The sequence below is a fragment of the Oryzias latipes genome, chromosome 1 (genome assembly GCF_053564925.1).
Source record: "Oryzias latipes strain Hd-rR chromosome 1, Olatipes_Hd-rR_3.1".
Taxonomy (NCBI): domain Eukaryota; kingdom Metazoa; phylum Chordata; class Actinopteri; order Beloniformes; family Adrianichthyidae; genus Oryzias; species Oryzias latipes.
Window position 1 is genome coordinate 43,845,955 of NC_136237.1, and position 26,383 is coordinate 43,872,337.

Here is a 26,383-nt window from a genome sequence, read left to right on the forward strand (position 1 = left end):
GTGCGTTCCACAAGTCCTGCACTTTGTGGGTGGTATGCACAGTGATTTTTAAACATCATTTTTAGGCTGGCGGCCATGTTTTGGATGATGGTGTTAACAAAATGGGCTCCATTATCACTATATATAATTTCTGGTATTCCATAATTGGGAATGATGGTTTTACAGATACCTTTTGCTACTGAGATCGCGTCAGCTTTTTTGGTAGGGATTATTTCTACCCACTTTGAGAATGCGTCTATTAGCACAAGGCAGTACTTATAGGGGCCACTTGCAGTAAGTTCAATGAAATCCATGTGTAATACCTGGAAAGGGTAGGATGGCTTAGGAAAAGCTCCCCGCTTTGGTCGCATGTGGGTTTTCCGTATACAGGTAGGGCATGTTGTACAAAACCTTTTTAAGTACGATTGTAGGCCAAATGCTGTAAAATAATTTTGTATGAGCACTGTCATTCCTCCTGTCGACACATGGCATGGCCCATGTGTCGCAACTGCTGCTGCTTTGAACAATGATTTCAGGAGTACAGGTTCACCATGCAGTTCATAAATTCGTCACACTATATTCGTCAGCATCTAAGATCAAACCAAGGTTCCTTACGATCTCATACAGTTGGTTGATGGAAAAAAACAACCTTATCTCTCTCTCTGCTTCAGAACCGATAACCAAGACTTCTGTTTTGTCTTCTGTTTTGTTTCTGAGCTACAAAAAGTTCTCTCCAATTAATATTTTAATGTCTGAATCACAGTTTAAAAGCACAGGCTGACACAAACAATTACTTTTAATAGTTCTCTCCAAACTAAAAGAAAAGCAAAAAATCTTCTTCCACTTTCGGCTTCTCCCATCAGGGGTCGCCACAGCGAACAAGTCGCATGGTAAATTTGGCAATGTTTTACGCCGGATGCCCTTCCTGACGCAACCTTCTCAAACCGGGCTTGGAACCGGCGTAGAGAAGGGAACAGGGAGCAGCCCGTTGTTGAACCCGGGTTTCACGGACGGAAGGCGCCGCAAACCAGCATGAGCTAAACTGGCTCCCGAAAAAGAAAAGCAAAAAATACACAACACAAAACTAATGGTATATTAACACTTAGCAAAATAAACCATTTCACTGAAATGAATCCTTTAATGTAAGACTAGTCATGTTTTCCTTATTTTATTTGTATTCCTCTTTTCTCTCTCTCTCATGGTCACACACACACATACTGGTATTGGTGGATTAAAAGGACAGTTTTTTCAAACACGTTTGTTACTACATTATGGGGACACCCCTTTCTGCTTGATTTCTAAGGACAAGCAGTATCTCAAAAAATCTATTTGTGGCGGTACTTCACATAACCCAGTTCAAAATTTGAAAAAAGTTATTACAACAAGAAATAATAATATATGACAAAACACAACATTACCAGGACACTTTAATGAGCTCCATTAGCCCCGCCTCTGACAAAAAGAGTATTTATGAGGTCCACAGTATACAAACACACAAACATGTCTAAAACGTGACTTCAAAGGACCCAACGACCTTGATGGGTCCTCCCACCCAAAAATCCTTTTATTGAACTTTTATACTGTGTAGTTCACTGTAATCATTGTTTTTATAAACATAAAAAAGTACATTTAAATGCTTATGACAGTTCTATTTGTGAAATGAAAAGCAAATACAGCAAAAATGTTGAAAAAAACTTAGTCTTGTCAAAAAGGTGACAAGAATATGCAGTTTTAAATGGAAAAACATTCAAGAATCTAGTGCTTATTTATTGTTAATGTTCTGTCTAATGTAAAAGATAGTTTTCAGAAAAAAACTACATAGCCATAAGTCCTTACTTCAAAATTATATTCTTTCTAATGTAAAGGCAAATAAAGAAATAACCTTTTGACAACTGAACAAAAAAACAAAATTTAAGCCTTAACTGCTTATTCATACTTTTATATACTATATATCAAAAATCTTCATTTAGCAAACATTTGAATGTGAGCCCCACATGGCTTACCTTTGGGCTGAATTGTTGAGCCCCAGGTGGGTTTGTTCACAGGTTCCACAGTGGCCCCATCTGTGTTTGCCCACACTAGCTTGAATGGGCACTGAGTAATCTGGCTCGCTAGACAGTGTAGCTCGCTAACTCGCTACACTATCCGTAAGGCAGGTTGTTGGCACACAATGCTTTCCACAGAGCAGCTGGTTAGCGTTGGGAACTCAGACCACTGAGTTTCCTTCTAAGCCAGTGTGTGCAAACACAGATGGGGTCACCACGGAACTCGTGGACAAACCCACCCGGGGCCCAGATATTCAGCCCAAAGGTAAATCATATGGGCCATATGGAAATGTTCGCTGGGTTACTTTTTGTTTTTCATGGTAATACCACGATTTCTCACAAAGTCTCTGATGTTCTGTAGGGTACGGTTGTCAAGAACAGGATTCTCTGCCTTTTTGCACTGCCCACATTCTATCATGGAAGCAAGTTTTCCCTTCATTATATGGTCCTTGAAGTGTCTCATGACAGCGTTTACTTCCTCTTTGGACCAGGGTCGTTTTATTTGCTTCATTCGTTTCTTTTCTTGCTCAGCAGCTAAAAAAGATAAAACACAGTTTGAAATTAGACACCCATTTTAGGAGATTTTTAGGCCCAATCTAAATTCTTCCCTTCTCCCCACATCATAAATGTAGCACTCCAAACAGACACTAATGAAACTAGTGTCTCAAAACTTGGACGTCACCATTAGTCGATAGTCAGCTTGCAATAGCGCAGCGCTTCCACTGCTCAAATATACATAACAGCGGTTGTCTAACTTCAAAAGGGTCATGCTACAACAAAGTCATTACTTTAATTTACATTTAAACTTCTGTGCTCCAGAGCGCACCCACATTAAGAAAAGTGCTTGCACAGCACAGCGGAACCCCTTCGCAAGGGAGGGGTCAGTTTCCCCCCACATGGAGGGTAGAAAATAAAAAAATATATTTCGGACACCACTTCAAAAGCCCCTTCAAATGGAGGGGTAAGGAGATGGGAAAAATTTGGATTAGGCCTTAGATACAAATCCCACTATATGTGGTTTTACAGTTACATCTTATGTGAACATTCTTAGTATTCCAATTATAGGTATAATTTCGTCAGTCTTAAAAGAGTGTAACGAGTGGAAAAAAAGAGATATTCAGTCACTTTCTAAATTGATTTTCTGTCAATTTGTGGATTAGTTGTCATCAATACTATTTGTACAAAAGGCATATCCTTACTCAGAATGATGAAGCAGTGTGAGGGGAGAAACATAAAAAAATACTATTAGTCTTTTGGACTTTGAATTATGTTTAATGTTGATCATAATTCAGTTTTACTTGTGTGCGCATGTGACTTATGTACGGGTGGCTGCACTTACCAGATTGTTTTTGTTTCTTTCCGTCAGGCTTCCTCCGCTTCCATTTTAATGCCTTAAGTTCCTTGTCCTTCTCATCTTTGTTTTGACTTTGTGCTGAAAAAGTAAAATAGTATTAATAAAAATACTTCCCAGTAAGCATTTATTTGTTGAAAGCATGTTTCTCATATTGTGATGCACAAAATGGATAGACAGATAGATAAGGGATTATTAAATACCTTAGGAAATTTAAATTTGGTCATCTGCTGACAATCATAAAAACATACACACATAAAAGGACATAAAAGCAATATGAGTGGTGGATTTAAGAATAAAAATACATTAAAAATACAGGAATAAATAAGTTAAATATCAATACATTAAATAGATTAAGAATTAATGATATAAAAATAATTAAACGCTTCTAAGAGGTTCAGCTAAAGAGTTGTATTGCAAGATGGCGCGAGGAACAAAAGAGTTCTTCAGTCTGTCCGTGGAGCAGCGCTGGGACAGCAGTCTGCTGCTGAATGTACTCCTCCTGCTGGTGAAGGCCTCATGTAGTGGATGTGAGGGATGCCTCATGATGGACCTGAAGACGGTCAGAGTTCAGCCACCTCCTCCACAGGAGCCAGCTTCAGCCCCACCACAGAGCTCTTGATGATTTTGTTGAGCCGGCAGATGTTCTTCTTGCTGGTGCTGCTCCAGCAAATAGCAGAATCGAGGAGAGCACTCGCCACCACAGACTGAGAAAACACCTGCAGCAGCTTTGTGCAGATATTGAACAAGCGCAGCCTCCGGAGAAAGTACAGCCTGGACTGATTCTTTTTGTAGAGCTGATCTGTGTTGGCGGTCCAGTCCAGCTTGTGGTCCAATACGACCGCCAAGTATTTGTAGGTTTGCACCCTCTCCAAGCTGTCTCCCTCTATGTGCAGCTGTTGAGGTGTTGCAGCTTTCCTCCTGAAGTCCAGAACCATTTCTTTGGTCTTCTGGAGGTTCAGCTGCAGCTGGTTTTTCCTGCACCCGCCCACAAAGTCCTCCACCAGCTGCCTGTACTCGCTGTCCTCTTCTCTTTTTATGTAGGCCACAACAGCTGTATCGTCTGAGAACTTCTGCAAGTCGCAGGTTGCGGTGTTGTAGTGGAAATCAGATGTATACAGCGTGAAGAGGAGAGGAGATGGCACTGTCCCCTGCAGTGCCCCCACGCTGCAGCGGAGGGTACTGGAGAACGATCCCCCCATGCAGACGTATTGCAGCCTGTTAGTGAGGTAGTCCATGATCCAAAAAACCAAGGGTGGTTGTACTGCCATCTTGGTTCATTTTTCCTGCAGTAGGTGAGGATGAATGGCGTTAAAGGCCCAGGAGAAATCAAAAACAGTTTTTTCACTGCACCACCTCCTTCCTCCAGGTGTGAGTAGGTATGGTGTAGCAGGTAGAGGACCGCATCCTCCACCCCCACTCTCTCCTGGTACGCAAACTGCAGTGGATCTTGGACATGCTGGACCTGTGACGTCAGCTGCTGCAGCACCAACCTCTCAAAGATCTTCATCACGTGTGAAGTCAGTGCTACAGGCCGGTAGTCTTTGTTCTCCTTTGGGTGCTTGACTTTGGGGAGTGGAATGATACATGAGTTCTTCCACAGAGATGGCACCTGTCCCAGGTCCAGGCTCAGGTTAAACAGATGCTGAAGAGGAGCCCCAAGCTCGTATACACACGTTTTCAGGAGTCTGGGACACACTGTCTGGACCCAGGGCTTTCCTCATGTTCAGTCTCTGCAGTTCCCTCTGCACCAGATGATCTGTGATGTGGTGGGAAACACATTCTGCAGGTGGAAGGCATGGATCACATGGCGAGGACACTGGAAGAGATGGATCATGGTTGATGGAGGAAGGAGCAGTCTGAGGAGCTGGCCCTCCTCTGGCTAAGGGATGAGGACAGGCAGTGAGAAGGGCACGGTGATGGGTGTGGTGCAAGACAGGGCTGGTGTTGGAATTGGGTGTGGGGGGGGGGATGTGAAATCTATTAAAATAGGTATTCCATACATTGGCTTTTTCAGCACTTCCCCCAACTACTGTTGTCTTGTTGCAGCCTGTAATGGTTTTCATTCATCGCCACACCTCCCTGATGTTATTGTTCTCCAGTTTCTTCTCCACTCTGTCCTTATAGGTGTTTTTTTGCATCTTTCAGGCAGCTCCTCGGGTCTATCTGGACCCTTTTAATTTCCTCCTGATCCTTTTTGAGGAATGCTCTTTTTATTTAAAACCACTTTCACTGTCCTTGTTATCCAGGGTTTGTTATTTGCATAACAATGGACAGTTTTGTGAGCACAACAGTCTACATGCAGAAGTTCATATAGTCTGTTATACATTGGGATGCTCCTTCGATGTCACTCCATTGGGGTCCAGCAGGGCGCTCCAGTCTGTGCATCCAAAGCAGTCTCTGAGTTCCCCCTCAGCCTCAGGTGTCCACCTCCTCACGCTCTTTGTTGCTGCAGGCTGCCTCTTCACTAAAGGCGTGTATGTGGGCTGTAAGGAAATCAGATTTTGGTCTGATTTGCCGAGGGCAGGGAGGGGCGTGGCCTGATAGGCATCTTTGATGCTGACATAAAACAAATCGATTGTCCTGTCGCTGCGAGTGGGACAGTTCACGCACTGATGCATCGTTGATGGTGGGGCATCCAGGGAGACGTGATTGAAGTCCCCTGAGACGACCACGAGAGCCTGTGGGTGCCTCGTTTGCAGCTCTGAAACCGTTTGGACCACTACCTCAATGGCTGTCTTTGCGCGCTCTGGGCGGGATGTAAACACAGACGGCAAGGACGTTCGTAAACTCCCGAGGTAGATAATACGGCCGGATGCTAACTGCTAAAAGCTCACAGTCTCTGCAGCATATGGTCTTTTGTACAGTGAAATGGTCCAGGATTGCACCACGTATTGTTTATAAACAAATGTTATGTTATGTGACTAAACAATTAATGTACCCTTTAAATCCTGAGTTTGATTTCCAAGATTAAAACCTGAACTCATAATTTACACAGACATAAAATCACTGTGTGCTATTTCTAAAGATAAAGTTGGGCTGAGGGCATTGTCCCCACCGATCCCTCAGCCATATCTGACGGAACTCTTTCAAATACATAGTGGAGAGTTAGATAAGCTAATTCCTCTATAACAGTCCTGGTAAATCGCATGTCTGTCCTGGGATAGGATCTCGCCCTCACGTGGGCATTCCTGAAGTTTCTGCTTTTTTTTCCTGAATCAGATTTTTTTTACATTTTTTTAGGAGTTTTTCCTTACCAGGAATGACTGTCTAAGGACAGGGATGACCAAATGTATTCAGTCTTTAGTTTGTAGCTATTGTTTATATGTTATGAAAAACCTTGTGCCTCTTTATAATTACTTGCATTCAGCCCAATGAGGCAAATCTTTTGTGGTATAAATAAAATTGAATTTAATTTAACGAACAGGTGTCCACATCCTCTCACTTCCCAGAGACTCTGTGATGACGTTTATTAGTCATGTGGTTTCATGAACAGAACAATTTCAAGAAAAATCATTTTGTGCTTACCAGCCTTTGGATTTGAGAGATTTTCTTCAACCTCGCCCTCTTCAACAGTGGCGTTGGTCTCTTCAACGGCGACGTCGGCCTCTTCAACGGCGGCGTCGGCCTCTTCAACGGCGGCGTCGGCCTCTGTGTCGCTGTCGCTCTCTCCACTTGACTCTGTCAACTCTAGCTTATCTAGTAAAATTAAATTGTGTTAAGATATAGTTCAGTTCAAGTTCTGGAAAGGTCCAACTCTTAGCTTAAATGCAACTTCACCTTCGATTTCAATCTCTTCCAGTGTTTTGCCTTGTAGGTTTTGAAGAGACCCTTTCTCCATGGCAATGAGTAGTTTAGATATCTTAGCCAGCTGTGTAGTAGCCTCTGGAAGTCTATAATATTCACGATGAACGCGAATATCGTGACCAAGAAAGTTGGCAACTTGATCCAACTCGTGATTCTTGAGATTCAGGATCTGAGACAAAGTTGCAACATGTTTGCGCAACTGAGTCGACCTGAGGAGCTCTGGGTTTTTAGCCCCACATTCTGCTGCATAAAGCCTTAAACAGTCCTGTCCTCTGTAAGGAGTCAGACATTTAGGCCTGGCAAAAAGAAAGGGGTTTTCTGCCAGTACACCACAGTCTGCTCTCTTCTCAGTCAGCCGTGTTATTGCACTCACCATGTCCGGTGAAAGTAACACTGCAACCTTTCGACCACGTTTACCCCTCAATTCCACGCGACTGAAGTGTTGACAAAGGTGACGTTCAAATTTTGTAAGTCCAAATGCAATATCCTTGTGGAGGGCACTTGAGTCTCTCCCCTGAAAGCCACATAATGTCATCTTTGAAACTTCTCCCCCTCGTCTTCTGTTGAACAGTATTACTTTTGCCATGGTGACTTTGCAAAGTTCACTGTATGATTTGGGTGAACTATGCTCCTCCAAGTCCTTCAGTGCTTCGTCAGTAATCTTCTCCAGATGTCTATGAAGACATTGAACATCTTCTGTGAAGGGAAGAGTGGAAGGCTTGTTAAAGTGACGCTCGTTTAGTGTTGACAGTGCAGTATGGGAAATGAATTCAGACCACTTTGTAGAAAAGAGGGTTTTGAAACTTTGGGTCGACTTGATCAGTGTACTGTCTTGAGCCATAAGTGCTCGACAATGTAAAATGTCATTAACTTTCTGCAATGAGTGGCCCAACTTCAGGGCAAGGCTTGGAGTAGAGTAGCAGTTCTTTTCTCCATCATAGCCAGACACTTTCTTGACAGCTGTAATAACCACATCAAAATTTGCAGGCCTGACAGCATCCTCAAAGGTGTTAATTGAAAATTCTTTCCGAAGTACAAGCAGAAGTCTTCCACATTCTCTGAGTTTCTGACGAATGTAGTCAAATTTGGTGGGATCTTGTCCATGTTTGTTAAAGAGTGACTGGGCAAGCTGGAGAATAGAGAAGTCACTTCGCACAGTGGATGTTATGTCATCATCTTTCATGACAGCTAATATTTTCCAAACACCTGGGGAAACTTGCTGACAAAGAGCTGACTCATTCATAGAGGCCAAAGACAAGACTCTTTTGTCATGTCCCTCTGAAGTGGCTTTTCCTGGTTTGGAAGAACATTTTCGAACATGTCTCCACAGATCTCTTCTGAGATATAATGCCTGACAGTAAATGCAGTGAATATAGTCTTTTTCTTTGTAGTTTTTCTTTGATGTGCGTTTTGGTTTTAATGTTCCTATGCCACTTGCTAAGACCTCTGAGTTATGGTCATAGTTTCCCTTGTTGCGCAGCTTAGCAAGCATTTCCAAGCGCTTTTTGGACTTCTTGGGAAGACTTAAAACTTGGGCAACATCAGCATATTTTTTCTCATGCCTTTTCAAATGGCGTGTAAACTTTGTCTGTAGCTTTCCACAAATATAGCAGTAGTTTCTGTTTCTGAGTAAGAGGGATGACTTGGGTAAATCTTCAGGCCGAGCATTATAGCTATCAGTCATGCATTCATTGCGAGCATTTCTTTCATTTGAAGTCGCATCAGATTTTTCAAATCGTCTTTTTCTGAGTTCATCTTGAGATAATGACCCTGCAGCTTCAGAAGAACTCAGTCTTTCTCCCTCTACAGAATCTTCTTGGTGAAATCTTTTCTTTTTGGAAGCAGACTGACTGGTTGAAACCTCCGAGATCTGTACTCGTTTGCGATTTATGCTTAAAATCTCTGATTTATTGACAAATGAGCTGTCTGAATCAGCTGTGGAATCAGGCACGTATTCCTCTTCTGATGAACCCACCTCACTTGAGCTTTGTTCATTTAAAACCTGCCCACAATTAAAAACAAAAAGTAAACTTTATGGATTTGGAAGACATTTCACTGAAAAGAACAAATAAAAACGTACCAGTGATTGAGGTTCTGAGATGTCCACCATGTGAATATTGTAACACCTTTTGTGCCAGGTCTGGTTGCAAACTACACAGAAAATTAAAAGTACATAAAATGAATACAGCTAATTTGCACTTGTAAAAGCTCAAAAAGATATACCATAGCAATAGATGTTTTTATGATGCCCCAATAGAATCACATTCAAACCAGAAATGTACATATCTTTACATTGTTAAGCAAAAAATTACCTTCACATCTCACACCACTCCATTTCAGAGGAGTAAAAGGTCCTCCACATATGACACATTTCTCCAAAGGTGACATTTCGTCAGCGACTAAATCATGATCACAGTCCTGTAGACAAAAACCAACAGCATTTGTGTGATGTCACAGCACTGGGGAGAGCAAAGCTACACAATTGTTCAAAAAAATTCAAAAAGCCAGACACAGAAGTGTTTGAGAAACTTGTTTGATATTAAAAAGATAAAATCAACACCTCAAAACACAAAAGGTTTTTTTTTTTCGATAAATGCAAGTGTTTTCAAAATTGAGGTGTTACCTATAAGTTCATTTCTTTATAAAAAAAATCCAATTTGTGCAATTCTGTGGTTAATGGAAATGAAGCTACTAAAACATTGCCAAAGTCATGTTATTTTACCAACTTTTGACAAAAGAACATCTATGGCGTGACATGGTCTTAGTATTTCATGAAAGGAAAAAAATTCAATTTAACGCTGAACAAAGAGTCTCAATGTCTATACTTTCCAATTAGGTATTTCTCAATACTAATTAAGCAAAAAAAACATGCAGTTTTCCATTAATGTGGCTAAGCTAAGTGGTCGCACTACGGTGACCCAATATGACGCGCTGGCCGTCTTCATCATGCATGGGCCGTGAAAACACATCACTCAGAGGGACCAAAGCATAACTGAGTGGAAACAATGCCCAGAATTTACTGGCCGTAATTCAGTAAATCCAGTGATCCATGTACCTTCATACTACTCAATATTTAAATGCCTAAATGTTTCTACAATTACTAAATAGGTATTTAAACTGAAATTTACCTGCGGTGTGTCGTCTGGATAGGACCCGGAAGTGGGTGGATTCTCTTCTGCTGATTGACTTGGCTTTTCTTTGGATTTCTGAGATGAAAGGATGGAGGCTGAATTAGATTCTTTGCTTAAACACTGAGCACATAGTCCTGCTAAAACCTGGACCTGTCCAGTTGAGTATTACACAGGACATGTGTGTAAGAGTGATCATTAGGACAACTTCACTTCCAGTATACTAGTTTTAACACTATGTCCTGCTAATGTCAGAACCTGTCCAGTTGAGTATTACACAGGACACGTGTGTATGAGCGCTTAATGGGACAACCTGCTTTGTCCTGTTCATTCTTCTAAAGGAATTTGTATCAAATACAGGCATCCTTTACTGTAGATGTTACCAGTGATCCATGTACCTTCATACTACTCAATATTAACATGCCTAAATGTTTCTACAATTACTAAATAGGTATTTAAACTGAAATTTACCTGCGGTGTGTCGTCTGGATAGGACCTGGAAGTGGGTGGATTCTCTTCTGCTGATTGACTTGGCTTTTCTTTGGATTTCTGAGATGAAAGGATGGAGGCTGAATTAGATTCTTTGCTTAAACACTGAGCAAATAGTCCTGCTAAAACCTGGACCTGTCCAGTTGAGTATTACACAGGACATGTGTGTAAGAGTGATCATTAGGACAACTTCAATTCCAGTATACTAGTTTTAACACTATGTCCTGCTAATGTCAGAACCTGTCCAGTTGAGTATTACACAGGACACGTGTGTATGAGCGCTTAATGGGACAACCTGCTTTGTCCTGTTCATGCTTCTAAAGGAATTTGTATCAAATACAGGCATCCTTTACTGTAGATGTTACCAGTGATCCATGTACCTTCATACTACTCAATATTTAAATGCCTAAATGTTTCTACAATTACTAAATAGGTATTTAAACTGAAATTTACCTGCGGTGTGTTGTCTGGATAGGACCCGGAAGTGGGTGGATTCTCTTCTGCTGATTGACTTGGCTTTTCTTTGGATTTCTGAGATGAAAGGATGGAGGCTGAATTAGATTCTTTGCTTAAACACTGAGCACATAGTCCTGCTACAACCTGGACCTGTTCAGTTGAGTATTACACAGGACATGTGTGTAAGAGTGATCATTAGGACAACTTCACTTCCAGTATACTAGTTTTAACACTATGTCCTGCTAATGTCAGAACCTGTCCAGTTGAGTATTACACAGGACACGTGTGTATGAGCGCTTAATGGGACAACCTGCTTTGTCCTGTTCATGCTTCTAAAGGAATTTGTATCAAATACAGGCATCCTTTACTGTAGATGTTACCAGTGATCCATGTACCTTCATACTACTCAATATTTAAATGCCTAAATGTTTCTACAATTACTAAATAGGTATTTAAACTGAAATTTACCTGCGGTGTGTCGTCTGGATAGGACCCGGAAGTGGGTGGATTCTCTTCTGCTGATTGACTTGGCTTTTCTTTGGATTTCTGAGATGAAAGGATGGAGGCTGAATTAGATTCTTTGCTTAAACACTGAGCACAGTCCTGCTAAAACCTGGACCTGTCCAGTTGAGTATTACACAGGACATGTGTGTAAGAGTGATCATTAGGACAACTTCACTTCCAGTATACTAGTTTTAACACTATGTCCTGCTAATGTCAGAACCTGTCCAGTTGAGTATTACACAGGACACGTGTGTATGAGCGCTTAATGGGACAACCTGCTTTGTCCTGTTCATGCTTCTAAAGGAATTTGTATCAAATACAGGCATCCTTTACTGTAGATGTTACCAGTGATCCATGTACCTTCATACTACTCAATATTAACATGCCTAAATGTTTCTACAATTACTAAATAGGTATTTAAACTGAAATTTACCTGCGGTGTGTCGTCTGGATAGGACCTGGAAGTGGGTGGATTCTCTTCTGCTGATTGACTTGGCTTTTCATTGGATTTCTGAGATGAAAGGATGGAGGCTGAATTAGATTCTTTGCTTAAACACTGAGCACATAGTCCTGCTACAACCTGGACCTGTCCAGTTGAGTATTACACAGGACATGTGTGTAAGAGTGATCATTAGGACAACTTCACTTCCAGTATACTAGTTTTAACACTATGTCCTGCTAATGTCAGAACCTGTCCAGTTGAGTATTACACAGGACACGTGTGTATGAGCGCTTAATGGGACAACCTGCTTTGTCCTGTTCATGCTTCTAAAGGAATTTGTATCAAATACAGGCATCCTTTACTGTAGATGTTACCAGTGATCCATGTACCTTCATACTACTCAATATTAACATGCCTAAATGTTTCTACAATTACTAAATAGGTATTTAAACTGAAATTTACCTGCGGTGTGTCGTCTGGATAGGACCTGGAAGTGGGTGGATTCTCTTCTGCTGATTGACTTGGCTTTTCTTTGGATTTCTGAGATGAAAGGATGGAGGCTGAATTAGATTCTTTGCTTAAACACTGAGCACAGTCCTGCTAAAACCTGGACCTGTCCAGTTGAGTATTACACAGGACATGTGTGTAAGAGTGATCATTAGGACAACTTCAATTCCAGTATACTAGTTTTAACACTATGTCCTGCTAATGTCAGAACCTGTCCAGTTGAGTATTACACAGGACACGTGTGTATGAGCGCTTAATGGGACAACCTGCTTTGTCCTGTTCATTCTTCTAAAGGAATTTGTATCAAATACAGGCATCCTTTACTGTAGATGTTACCAGTGATCCATGTACCTTCATACTACTCAATATTAACATGCCTAAATGTTTCTACAATTACTAAATAGGTATTTAAACTGAAATTTACCTGTGGTGTGTCGTCTGGATAGGACCCGGAAGTGGGTAGATTCTCTTCTGCTGATTGACTTGGCTTTTCTTTGGATTTCTGAGATGAAAGGATGGAGGCTGAATTAGATTCTTTGCTTAAACACTGAGCACATAGTCCTGCTACAACCTGGACCTGTCCAGTTGAGTATTACACAGGACATGTGTGTAAGAGTGATCATTAGGACAACTTCACTTCCAGTATACTAGTTTTAACACTATGTCCTGCTAATGTCAGAACCTGTCCAGTTGAGTATTACACAGGACACGTGTGTATGAGCGCTTAATGGGACAACCTGCTTTGTCCTGTTCATGCTTCTAAAGGAATTTGTATCAAATACAGGCATCCTTTACTGTAGATGTTACCAGTGATCCATGTACCTTCATACTACTCAATATTTAAATGCCTAAATGTTTCTACAATTACTAAATAGGTATTTAAACTGAAATTTACCTGCGGTGTGTCGTCTGGATAGGACCCGGAAGTGGGTGGATTCTCTTCTGCTGATTGACTTGGCTTTTCTTTGGATTTCTGAGATGAAAGGATGGAGGCTGAATTAGATTCTTTGCTTAAACACTGAGCACAGTCCTGCTAAAACCTGGACCTGTCCAGTTGAGTATTACACAGGACATGTGTGTAAGAGTGATCATTAGGACAACTTCACTTCCAGTATACTAGTTTTAACACTATGTCCTGCTAATGTCAGAACCTGTCCAGTTGAGTATTACACAGGACACGTGTGTATGAGCGCTTAATGGGACAACCTGCTTTGTCCTGTTCATGCTTCTAAAGGAATTTGTATCAAATACAGGCATCCTTTACTGTAGATGTTACCAGTGATCCATGTACCTTCATACTACTCAATATTAACATGCCTAAATGTTTCTACAATTACTAAATAGGTATTTAAACTGAAATTTACCTGCGGTGTGTCGTCTGGATAGGACCTGGAAGTGGGTGGATTCTCTTCTGCTGATTGACTTGGCTTTTCTTTGGATTTCTGAGATGAAAGGATGGAGGCTGAATTAGATTCTTTGCTTAAACACTGAGCACAGTCCTGCTAAAACCTGGACCTGTCCAGTTGAGTATTACACAGGACATGTGTGTAAGAGTGATCATTAGGACAACTTCAATTCCAGTATACTAGTTTTAACACTATGTCCTGCTAATGTCAGAACCTGTCCAGTTGAGTATTACACAGGACACGTGTGTATGAGCGCTTAATGGGACAACCTGCTTTGTCCTGTTCATTCTTCTAAAGGAATTTGTATCAAATACAGGCATCCTTTACTGTAGATGTTACCAGTGATCCATGTACCTTCATACTACTCAATATTAACATGCCTAAATGTTTCTACAATTACTAAAAATAGGTATTTAAACTGAAATTTACCTGCGGTGTGTCGTCTGGATAGGACCCGGAAGTGGGTGGATTCTCTTCTGCTGATTGACTTGGCTTTTCTTTGGATTTCTGAGATGAAAGGATGGAGGCTGAATTAGATTCTTTGCTTAAACACTGAGCACATAGTCCTGCTAAAACCTGGACCTGTCCAGTTGAGTATTACACAGGACATGTGTGTAAGAGTGATCATTAAGACAACTTCAATTCCAGTATACTAGTTTTAACACTATGTCCTGCTAATGTCAGAACCTGTCCAGTTGAGTATTACACAGGACACGTGTGTATGAGCGCTTAATGGGACAACCTGCTTTGTCCTGTTCATTCTTCTAAAGGAATTTGTATCAAATACAGGCATCCTTTACTGTAGATGTTACCAGTGATCCATGTACCTTCATACTACTCAATATTTAAATGCCTAAATGTTTCTACAATTACTAAATAGGTATTTAAACTGAAATTTACCTGCGGTGTGTCGTCTGGATAGGACCCGGAAGTGGGTGGATTCTCTTCTGCTGATTGACTTGGCTTTTCTTTGGATTTCTGAGATGAAAGGATGGAGGCTGAATTAGATTCTTTGCTTAAACACTGAGCAAATAGTCCTGCTACAACCTGGACCTGTCCAGTTGAGTATTACACAGGACATGTGTGTAAGAGTGATCATTAGGACAACTTCAATTCCAGTATACTAGTTTTAACACTATGTCCTGCTAATGTCAGAACCTGTCCAGTTGAGTATTACACAGGACACGTGTGTATGAGCGCTTAATGGGACAACCTGCTTTGTCCTGTTCATGCTTCTAAAGGAATTTGTATCAAATACAGGCATCCTTTACTGTAGATGTTACCAGTGATCCATGTACCTTCATACTACTCAATATTAACATGCCTAAATGTTTCTACAATTACTAAATAGGTATTTAAACTGAAATTTACCTGCGGTGTGTCGTCTGGATAGGACCTGGAAGTGGGTGGATTCTCTTCTGCTGATTGACTTGGCTTTTCTTTGGATTTCTGAGATGAAAGGATGGAGGCTGAATTAGATTCTTTGCTTAAACACTGAGCAAATAGTCCTGCTACAACCTGGACCTGTCCAGTTGAGTATTACACAGGACATGTGTGTAAGAGTGATCATTAGGACAACTTCAATTCCAGTATACTAGTTTTAACACTATGTCCCGCTAATGTCAGAACCTGTCCAGTTGAGTATTACACAGGACACGTGTGTATGAGCGCTTAATGGGACAACCTGCTTTGTCCTGTTCATGCTTCTAAAGTAAATGGTAAATGGTAAATGGCGTATACTTGTATAGCGCCTTTCTTCCTACAAGGACAAAGTGCTTTACAGTCACAGACCCATTCACCCAGTCACACACACATTCACACACTGGTGGCGGCTCCGCTGCCAAACACAGGCGCCTCCCTACCACCAAGGAATTTTTATCAAATACAGGCATCCTTTATGGTCGATGTTACCAGTGATCCATGTACCTTCATACTACTCAATATTTAAATACCTAAATGTTTCTACAATTGCTAAATAGATATTTATACTGAAATTTACCTGCGATGTGTCGTCTGGAGAGGACCTGGAAGTTGATGGATTCTCTTCTGCTGATTGACTTGGCTTTTCTTTGGATTTCTGAGATGAAAGGATGAAGAGTAAATCATATTCTTTAATTTAAATATAGAATTATACATTATTTTAAAGCATAACAATAACTTTACAGATACCTTGATTCTCCATGGCCATTCGGAGTCACCATAATTATAGGTGATTTCTTCTCCAGGACCAATATCCTTGATTGCAAATAAACAGAGATGGGGTTCTCCATTCACTCTGGTAATGGTCATTTTGCTGTTTGGGCTCACTTCATCATCATTTATTAGTCTTCCAAGTGACCCGTCCTCTCTAGCAGCATCAATACTAAAATATGAAGCAGACAATAAGTTATGCTACATAGGGAAGTTATTGAGCACATTGAGTATTTAAGACGAAATAACATTCCTGCTACAACCTAAAACTTCCATGGAACATTACAAATGTTTAACCTTGTCTTAGACTGTATTTCATCACTAAAACTACTTTTTACCAGTAAGAGAGTAGAGATGACATTACCATTAAAAAAGAAGATACATACCATAACAACTTTCCATTGAACTGGAAATCAAACATAAAAACCTTCAGGGCGTCATGGTAAACTTTCAGTCTGCTTTCTTGTTCCTTTTTTGATATGAGCTGTCCTCTGTATTCAAGAAGGAAATCTCCCTTTTGAAAGGGCCGGGAGCTGAACACACCTCGACCTACAAGTAACAAACACATCACAAAGAAAGGAGAGTAATAAAAAAAGAAACAATGCAAAGTTATCATAGAGCAGGGCTCCAGACTGCGACCAAAATTTGAGAGTGTGCGACTGAATTTTACACCCAGTCGCACATGTGCCACCAGTAAATTTGCCTCCCCCGCCCTCCGTATTTTGTATACATTAAACGTGGAAGGGGCACATCAATCATCAATGAAATAATCAATGAGACGCGAGGACGGACGGACGGACGGACAGACAGACACACTCGCGCGAATACTCATGAGACTGGAGCACATGCGAGCGCACACTCGAGTGTCATTGAGGGATGCCTGAGGCGGCCAATGCGTGTGAGAAGAATAGGGAAAGTTACTGTAAGTGGCTAAAATGCGTGGAGGGGGAGGGGCCTAGAGATAATCGAGTGCGCGTTAACATCTGTGGGAAGGAAACAGAGACAAATATCATCACAACCTGATATGTGCGTCTGAGCTATGAGCAAGCAAACTATTGATTCGTTCTTCTGACCTGCGGCTAGTGTACCAGTGCCAGTCTACAGCAGGGGTCTCTAACTCGCAAAGCAAACCACGGCTCTCATCATGCACGGCTGTTACGGCAGCACACCACTCCCGCGGGAGATGGTCAGCTGAGGAGAATAAATGTCCCACACGTTCATGCCTGACAGCTAACGGGGCTCTAGCATTAAACACGTGTGAGCGACAACATGATTTAAAAAACCGGCGGGGAAAGTGCAACAATAGACGTGTTTAAGATGAACCAGTGCCCTGGGGGGGGGGGGGGGGGGGGGGGGGGCATGAGGGCAAAGCTGCAGCAAGACTGAAGGACAACAGGAATTAGGAGTTGTCCTTAACATTCAATTTTGATTTGATTTGATTTTTTTTTATTTGAAATGGTTTATTTCAAGCAATCAAATAGAAGTTATACACAGAAGCAATATAATCATCAGTTATACATTCATACAGTAACTAATCAAACTTAGGATAATTAGACATAATTAATAAATATTGCTTGAAAGGGAGTGGAAGGAAGCGAACTTATATAATTCCACCCCGTTATACTATAACCATTTTATTACATGATTTATCAATATCCAGTTCCTAGGTTTTATCAGACAGAATTAAGAATCATAAGGTATCAATAAGGCACATGCCAAAGATGAATTACTTAAGTACTACGTCAAAAATAACTATTTTAGAAATTAACATGGCAAATGCAGCATCTGAAATATATGCAAATTATGTTACTTTTAAAAGTCATTCATATGCTTTAAAAAATAATACTATACCAGTAAAATAGACAACACTGTTTCAGGAATTTTCATGGCAAAATTTCATCAAGTATCAAAAGTTAAAAACATGTGCAAAGTTATGCTACATTAGGAAAGATTTTTGAATCAATTTATCAATTTTAGGAGCTAGTGAAGTAATATCATCAAAAGTCAATCAATTTAAAAATTTTCAAAAGTGATTAATCATTTGTTTTACTCTTTTTATATATATATATATATATTTTTTTTATAATAAAGTAATACTGTTGGGGAAAAATAAAAAGGGTCCATAAACTGTCGAATTGTCCAAGGTTGGCATTTCTTCTTTTACTGATAACAGCTGATCTCCTGGGTTCAAAACAGAGTTTATAGTTCTCTTCGATGTTATGTCTGCAGACATTAGATTCAGATCCATATCCTTCTTCAGCTGATATCAGCTGCGGTGAAAGTTGAGGTCAAGTTGTCTGCAGGTCAGAACTCTGCTGTTATTCAGGTGACGTCAGACGATGGAGAAAGTGATGATTCCTGGTGTCATATTTCTTGAAATTATTTGGCTTTAGTTAATTTAGTTTTAATATGCTTCCCCCCCTAAATATGATCTGTGATATTGCACCTTTTATAATTATTTTAATGTTTTGTAATGTATGTAGCCTTTTTTTAATCAGTTGGTATTTTAAATTATTTTAATTGATCAGTGAACTACAAAAAACCCATCAGGACACATGTCCCATAATGCAGTGTTTTTCAACCAGTGTGCCGCGGCACACTAGTGTGCCGTGGGAGATGGTCAAGTGTGCCGTGGTAAATTGCCCTCATTAACTGATTTAACAACATTTTCCATCTCCAGGATTTCAGTTCTTTGTTCATCCCTACAGGCCCTGATAAAACACTGAGTAGTTAGGAATATGAAAGATCGTAAAATACTTTTTTCTTTGTGTTTATTTGATTCTATTAAATACATTTTGATAAGAATGACGATACCACGATTTAGCCCCAGCTTCAGCTGTGTCAGGAAAAGTTCCGCCCCTTTAACTGTTTCCACCAATCATTCTTGGGATCTTAATCACATGTCATCAGTCTGACCAATCAGAAGTGGTTAAAGTCTTCACTTCCTTGCTCTAAATTCGCTGATAAAGTCTATTTGGTGTCGCCAACATGAATTTCCATCCTCTAATGTGTACATACATTTAAGTATTGTTTGAAACTGTGAAATGACTAAAAGGTTACTACGGTAATCACTTTGCTGCTAAAAACTTTTTTTATTCTAAATTTATGGTATTTTGTTTGCTATTTGTACTGTCATGACAGCGATGGTGCTGTCAGTTTAGCTTGTTGCATCTTTAAAAGTGCAGAATAAAATGTGACAATGAATTTGAAACAGCGCATTGTAATTTCGGCATCTATTATTAAAGTATTTATTCGTAATACAGTGGAGATTAGTAGATTTGGTTAGAATGTTGATTTAAGGTATGCCCCCTAAATTTTCTGGTTGTGCCCCTAAAATTTTAGTTGGGGGCCACAGTGCTCCTAGTGAAAAAAAGTTAGTCTGGAGCCCTGTATAGTGGGAACTGAATAGTCTATTTAATTCAGTTTTCTGATTGTAGGTTTTTGCTTTTGGGAGTGTGTGTGAATTAGGTTGCGCAATATAAATGAAACACTTAACTAATACACAATGACCATGCCAAAAATAATCTAGATAAAACTTAATTGAGGATCTGATTTGGGATCAATATCACATACTGCAAATAATGCTCTATGACAGAAGAACCTAAATTATGTGTTTTTCATGTTGATTTCAAACATTGAAAAAAAATTGCATAAATACTTCAGTGGCTCACCTTTAAATGAATCAATGTATCTAATATCAAATCCTTCCTTATCTTCACCCAAGGAGCAATAATACAAAGCATCTTGTCTGGGATTTCTTCTAGCCCTCTGTGGCCTCTGTGCTGCCATCTCCTGCAAAGACTATGTGTTAATTCAGATTTATTTATATAGTGCTTTTCCTGCTTTCAAGCATCTCAAAGTGCTTTCCACAGTAACATAAATAACAGTAATACGAAAAAGCATTCATAAATAAATAAAATAAAAACAAACAAATACATAAAAACATCAAAATCCAGCAACATGCACATCCCGCAAGTAAAATATACAATAAAATCATGTGGGCATGTAAGAACCAAGTAAAAGCTACGCTAAAAAGATTAGTTTTGAGCTTTTTCTTAAAAACCTTAATGGCTTCAGCGACTGCTATTGGGACAAGAGTCACCGTGAGACACTTATTTTAGGGATGTCTAACCAGCACCACAAAGTCCTGTAAAGACAATCATGCCATAAAGGTTGCACTGACCGGATTACATAATTATGCAAAACAGTGAAATTAAGTAATTAGGTAGGCGTGGGATTTTATAAGTTTGCTTCTTCCCACTCCTTTTCAAGCAATCAAACTCTACTAACTTTAGTTAATTATCACAAAAAATGAATGAACCATATGTGACATAAGTGTGTTTTATTTTTTTCTAATCAATGCATTTAATTGTTTCTGTGATGAGTTTGAAATAATTGTGTTTTGTCCTGTATTTTTTACGCTTGAAATATACCAATCAATCATTATTGATATTAGCTAGTTGACAAGAACCTCAGTATTTACCTAAAAGTTAAAACCCCAGTCATACAGATGAACACCGAACACAGAAAACCGCACTATTTAAAGAGCACTTGATGAATTTAATGGTTTTTAAAAGGTACACATTAAACCAAAGCCATTCGGTAACATCACAAAACGAAAGTCAATGCAAAGATGTAAGCCGGCGGTCCTGGCTGCAGCGCAATGAAAAGCGGACAAGCTAGTTCGAAAGAGAGGCGGCGAAAGTCCGCGAAAGTGAAAAACAACAAACATTACTTGAAAGGATGTTTCTTACCTGGTCCACAGTCAGGTGATACGACATTAAACCAAGCAATTCACACCACAAAACGAAAGTCAATGCAAAGATGTAAGCCGGCGGTCGAGCGCAATGAAAAGCGGACGAGCTAGTTCGAAAGAGAGGCGGCGAAAGTACGCGAAAGTGAAAAGAAACACACATTACTTAAAATGATGGTTCTTACCTGGTCCACAGTCAGGTGATACGTTTTGCATTAATTCCTTTCCGCTAGAGAATCTGGCTGCAGAAGAAATTATTCCGCTCGAGGATCGTTAGCCGAAAGTTCTTGATCAGATCAGATGAGGCGTACACGTGCGTACCAACCAGCGCAAACGTCCGCTACTGCCCCCTACTGCTGTGGAGTGTGAATCTTTAGTGAACCATCAGGTCTCCCAGAAGTCTGCAAGCTTTAAAACTCCCACGACTGCAATTTTGACGGGTGGCCTTCTGGCCAATGGAAGGCCAGACTAAATGATGATGTTATGTATTGATGAAAAATTCAGCTTTTTATAGACAACTGGCTTTTTTTATCCACTCCCTAAAATGACCCCTCTCTTTCAGCTCCCAAACAGTTCTTCAAGTTGCTTCTCAATTATTTTTTGCCAGGCCCCCCCTAGGAAAAAGAAAATGTTTCGCGCCCACCTAACCCCCACCCCCCCACACACTCGTGCAGTGACAATATATATATTAGGTAAATATCTATAAAAATTGTGTAAGTATACTTAAAATTGTATCTTTTAACATTAACAAAAGAAAAAAGAAAAATGAATCCTTTTTCAAATTTCAAATCATATTAACTTTATTTTGTCACACAGAAACCCTGTTCTAGTCTTAAGCAGAAAAGAAGTTTAAAGTGCCTGTATTAAAGTACTATTTGAGAAGCACTGATTTACTGATTATGACTGACAATTTTTTTATACTAAATACTAAACAAATTCAAAGTGAAATACTGGGCATGCCAACCAAAATACAATGGGCAAAAATAAATAAATACATAAATAAAAAATGTTTTAAAAAAAAAGTTTTTTATTTGTATTTATCTATTTTGTCACAACCAGGGTTGGCATTGAAAATTACCAATTCCCTTAGCTTGGAGGAGCTGGTCTGAATTCTTCATTGTGTGAATGCTTCAAAGCATTCGCACAATAGTGACCCTGTTTACCTTTAGTATTGTTCTTTATATCTTTTTCTGTATTTTTTTTACATAAAATCTTGAGTACACTTTTAGCAATTTATGCAATCCTGGTATCAAAATGTTCAGCACGCTCAGGAGAAGGATGCTTAGTCTTTTGGTATTGGTAAAACCTTACGGTCTTTACGATATTACACAATTTACACCAATTGTAGCTCCCTAGAAAATGAATAGGATTTTCTTTTTAAAAACCTTTAAAAACGGTGTTTCCTTTTAAACCCTTTGGTATCAAAACACTCAGTAAGTTAAAGACATTTATGCTTGTACTTATGTTATTCGTATTTTTTACGGTTTTTAAAATTTAGTCAATTTATGCTAATTTACTAGCCTCATTGAAAATTATGGGAATTTTTTTAAAATCCTTTACAAAATGTGTTCACTTTTGAAGCGTATCCAATATTTGTATCAAAACATTCAGCAAGTTAAGCACATTTATGCTTGTATTGACAAAGTAGAGGTTGAAGCATTCATCAGTGGATCTCTTCCTAACATCGATGGGGTGTCACTCAAGTTTAGCCATCTGTTTCAGCTGAACAATTGGCTCTCCAGAGAGTGTGCTTCCAGAGGATTCCATTACATTGAGAACTTCAATACATTCTGGAAACGAAAGGACCTATTCATGGGAAGAGGCCCACACCTGAACAGAGGTGGAGCAAGAGAGTTAGTGAAGAACCTCCTCCACGCTCTGGGGCATAGAGGCCAAGGCAGTAAGGAAGGACCGAGCCAGTGTCCCAGGAACCACAGCACAACAGCAACAACAATTACCTCCACCACCATCGGTCAATGACTTGGATCCAGCAGCACCAGCACCACAACCACCTCCATCTAAGGACTCAGCTGCACCAGCATCACAACAACCACCGCCAGCTAAGGACCCAGCTGCAGAACCACAACAACAACCACCAGATTTGGCTCCAGAAATACCAACATCTGACCAGCTGTGGGCGCCGCCTGCTACATTTACTCCCAGTGAAGACTCACTTTCCTTTTCGTCCCCCCCACTTTCACCCATGGCCCTACCTAGCCATTTTGATAGCCTGATTAAGTCAGGAATTAAGATGGCTCCCCTAACACCTGTGAGCCTCACACCACACAGGAGCTCTCCTCCTACCCCTCCAGCGCCCCCTCCTTATCCTTCACCCAAAGTCCCTCCAACACGTCCTTCATCCAAAGCCCCTCCAACACGCCCCCTCCGTCGTTCACCCAAATCCCGTCCAGCTCCCGCTCCTCCTGGTCCATCACCCAAACTACCCTCAACTCAACCTCTCCTGCGCACCTCTAGACGTGCTATCCCCCAGAGCTAGGATGAAACGGGCCCCCAGTGTCCTAGGAAAGGTTATGTCAAACTGGGGCCCTGTGATGAACAACTTCCTTCTGGTGCTATACCTGTAGTTGCACTATGTAGAATGCAAAAAAGGGCAGTTAGACTGTCCAATCAAAGAAATCTAGTTCATATCCCCTGCAAGAAGGTTTTGACCAGTCCCAAGGAAACTAATCTCAAACTTGCTGCACTCAATGTCAGATCTTTATGCAACAAATCTTTTAAAAAATTTTAAAAAAATTTTAAATCAATAATCTTATCTCTTCTTTTAATCTTGATTTTATGTTATTAACTGAAACATGGCTTGACAAAAACACAGGAAACATAGTTCTAGGTGAATCAACTCCCCCCAACTACAAACATGAATCGGAAATACGAGAAAATAAAAAGGGTGGAGGCGTTTCTGCACTGTTTAGAGATAATATTGCAACCCGCAGACTATCATTTGGTGTGTTTTCATCATTTGAGTATGTGTCCTTTAAGATTGAGTTAAAACAAACTCCTCCCTTACTCTGCATAGTCATGTACAAACCTCCTCAGCACAGCCAAAGTTTCATTGATGATTTTACTGAAATGCTCTCAGTTGTGTGCACAGACTTTGATGGTCTAGTCATTACAGGTGATTTTAATGTTTATGTTGATAATGTCAATGACAGAAATGCAAAAGAGCTCAATGCTGTCCTTGAAACCTTTGATCTAATTCACATGTGAGTTGCCCCATCCACAGCAGAGGGCACGCTCTGGACCTGCTCATCACAAAGGGGGTTAATATTTACAACGTCAGTGTGGTTGATGTTGCCCTCTCTGATCATTTCTGTGTATTCTTTGACCTGTCTGTTGCTCCCAAACCACCGCCTGGCCCTGCAGTTGTCCAAAGGAGACAAATAAATGAGAGCACTAGGGCACAGTTTGTAGAAATGATAGACCCTGAAAACACCTCTGGTGCCAATGTTGATGAAATGCTGAATTCTGTTACTTCTAGCATCTTGAATGTTCTGGATGCCATTGCCCCTATGAAGGTTAAATTGAGAAAACATAGACAGAAAGCTCCCTGGAGGAACGATGATCTAGTCAGGGCACAGAAACAACAGTGCCGCAGACCTTAGCGAAAGTGGCGCAAGTCAAAACTCCAGGTTCATTATGAAATGTATAAGGGGGAGTTGTACGCTTACAACCAGATCTTATGCAGAACAAGGGAAAGGTACTTCTCTGAAATCATTGGAAGTTGCAGCAGCAACTCTCGTGTCCTGTTCAGAACAGTAAACAGATTAACTAACCCTCCAACCCAGCTACCAATAGAACTGGTTTGCACACCAAAATGTAATGAGTTTGCTTTATTTTTTAATGACAAGGTTCAGGGCATTAAAAAAGCCATCAACTCCACAACACATATAACTATCCAACGGCCACCTACTCACTCTAAGCTGACTCACTTTGTACCTGTCACTGACCAAACTGTCCAAGAGACCATCACCCGTCTGAGCTCGTCTACATGCTGCCTTGATGTGTTACCCACTAGATTTCTAAAGTCTGTCCTGAACAGTGTGTTGCCACCAATTATTCAAATAGTTAACATGTCTCTTCAATTTGGAATATTTCCAGAGGTCTTAAAAACTGCAGTCATTAAACCTCTCCTGAAGACAAGCGGTCTTGATCCCACTGTACTGAATAATTACAGACCTATCTCTAATCTGCCATTTTTAGGAAAAGTCCTTGAAAAAGTTGTCTACCAACAGCTCACTGATTTTCTCTTATTAAACAATTCATTTGATGTTTAACAGTCAGGTTTTAGACCCCATCATAGCACAGAAACTGCTCTTATCAAGGTAACCAACGACATCCGCCTGAACAATGATGATGGCAAAGTCTCTGTCTTAATCCTGTTAGACCTGAGTGCTGCCTTTGATACTGTTGATCATGGGATCCTTTTTCACAGACTCCAAGACTGGGTTGGCATCTCTGGATCTGCCCTAAGTTGGCTCAAGTCTTATCTAGAAGACAGGAAATATTTTGTTGAAATTGGGAGTTGTGTCTCAGACTACATGGCCTTGACTTGTGGTGTGCCCCAGGGATCGATCCTGGGACCCCTTCTGTTCAACCTCTACATGCTGCCACTAGGGCAGTTAATACACAGTAATAACATATCTTATCACAACTATGCAGATGATACTCAGCTCTATGTGTCACTGACAACAGGTGAATATGGGCCGGTGGATACACTCAGCCACTGACTCCAACAGATCAGTGCGTGGATGCAGAACAACTTTCCCCAGCTAAACTCAAACAAGACCGAAGTTATTATTTTTGGCCCACAGAAACAAAGAGAAAGTGTCAGCAGCTACCTTCATTCTCTGTCTCTTAAACCCTCAAATCAAGTCAGAAATCTAGGGGTAATCATGGACTCTGACCTAAACTTTAACAGTCATATCAAGTCAGTAACATCAGCGGCATTTTACCATCTGAAAAACATTGCCAAAATCAAAAACATAGTGTCAAAGCCAGACCTGGAGATATTTATCCATGCATTTGTCTCCAGTAGTCTAGACTACTGTAACAGCCTGCTCACCGGCCTCTCCAAACGAGCTGTAAAACAGCTTTAGTACATCCAGAATGCTGCTGCTCGAGTCCTGACCAGAACCAGGAAGTATGATCACATTAGTCCTGTGCTCAGGTCTCTGCACTGGCTCCCTGTACCTCAAAGAATAGACTTCAAAGCAGCTCTGCTTGTGTACAAGTCTCTCCATGGCCGAGCACCAAAGTACATCTCTGACATGTTAGTGCCATATGAATCATCTCGTACTCTGAGGACCTC

At 40.5% G+C, this 26,383-nt stretch overlaps 1 protein-coding gene and 1 long non-coding RNA gene across 6 annotated transcripts; both read right to left on the bottom strand.

Annotated features, from left to right (window-relative positions):
• Positions 1 to 1,388: 1,388 nt before the first annotated feature.
• Positions 1,389 to 10,396, bottom strand: LOC111947145 (uncharacterized). Of its 5 annotated transcripts, XM_078949441.1 has the most exons (8): positions 10,311 to 10,396; positions 9,495 to 9,600; positions 9,263 to 9,333; positions 9,158 to 9,184; positions 7,156 to 7,878; positions 6,904 to 7,074; positions 3,364 to 3,456; positions 1,389 to 2,558 (listed from the first exon to the last, which is right to left on the bottom strand). In XM_078949441.1, the coding sequence occupies exons 5-8, from the start codon at positions 7,766 to 7,768 to the stop codon at positions 2,326 to 2,328; spliced, it is 1,110 nt and encodes a 369-aa protein (XP_078805567.1). In that variant the 5' UTR covers positions 7,769 to 7,878; positions 9,158 to 9,184; positions 9,263 to 9,333; positions 9,495 to 9,600; positions 10,311 to 10,396; the 3' UTR covers positions 1,389 to 2,325. The 5 variants fall into 5 exon arrangements, 3 of the variants coding, with proteins under 3 accessions (XP_078805567.1, XP_078805566.1, XP_078805561.1); XM_078949440.1 differs by lacking the exon at positions 9,158 to 9,184; XR_013656657.1 differs by lacking the exon at positions 10,311 to 10,396 and adding an exon at positions 3,579 to 3,602 and having other exon boundaries at positions 2,333 to 2,558; positions 7,156 to 9,184; positions 9,495 to 9,691.
• A 5,089-nt stretch (positions 10,397 to 15,485) lies between these two features.
• Positions 15,486 to 21,382, bottom strand: LOC144992638 (uncharacterized). The gene is made up of 6 exons (XR_013656712.1): positions 21,243 to 21,382; positions 19,976 to 20,096; positions 16,691 to 16,853; positions 16,284 to 16,476; positions 16,114 to 16,191; positions 15,486 to 15,563 (listed from the first exon to the last, which is right to left on the bottom strand). It is a non-coding gene; the product is annotated as an uncharacterized LOC144992638 (long non-coding RNA).
• Positions 21,383 to 26,383: the final 5,001 nt, after the last annotated feature.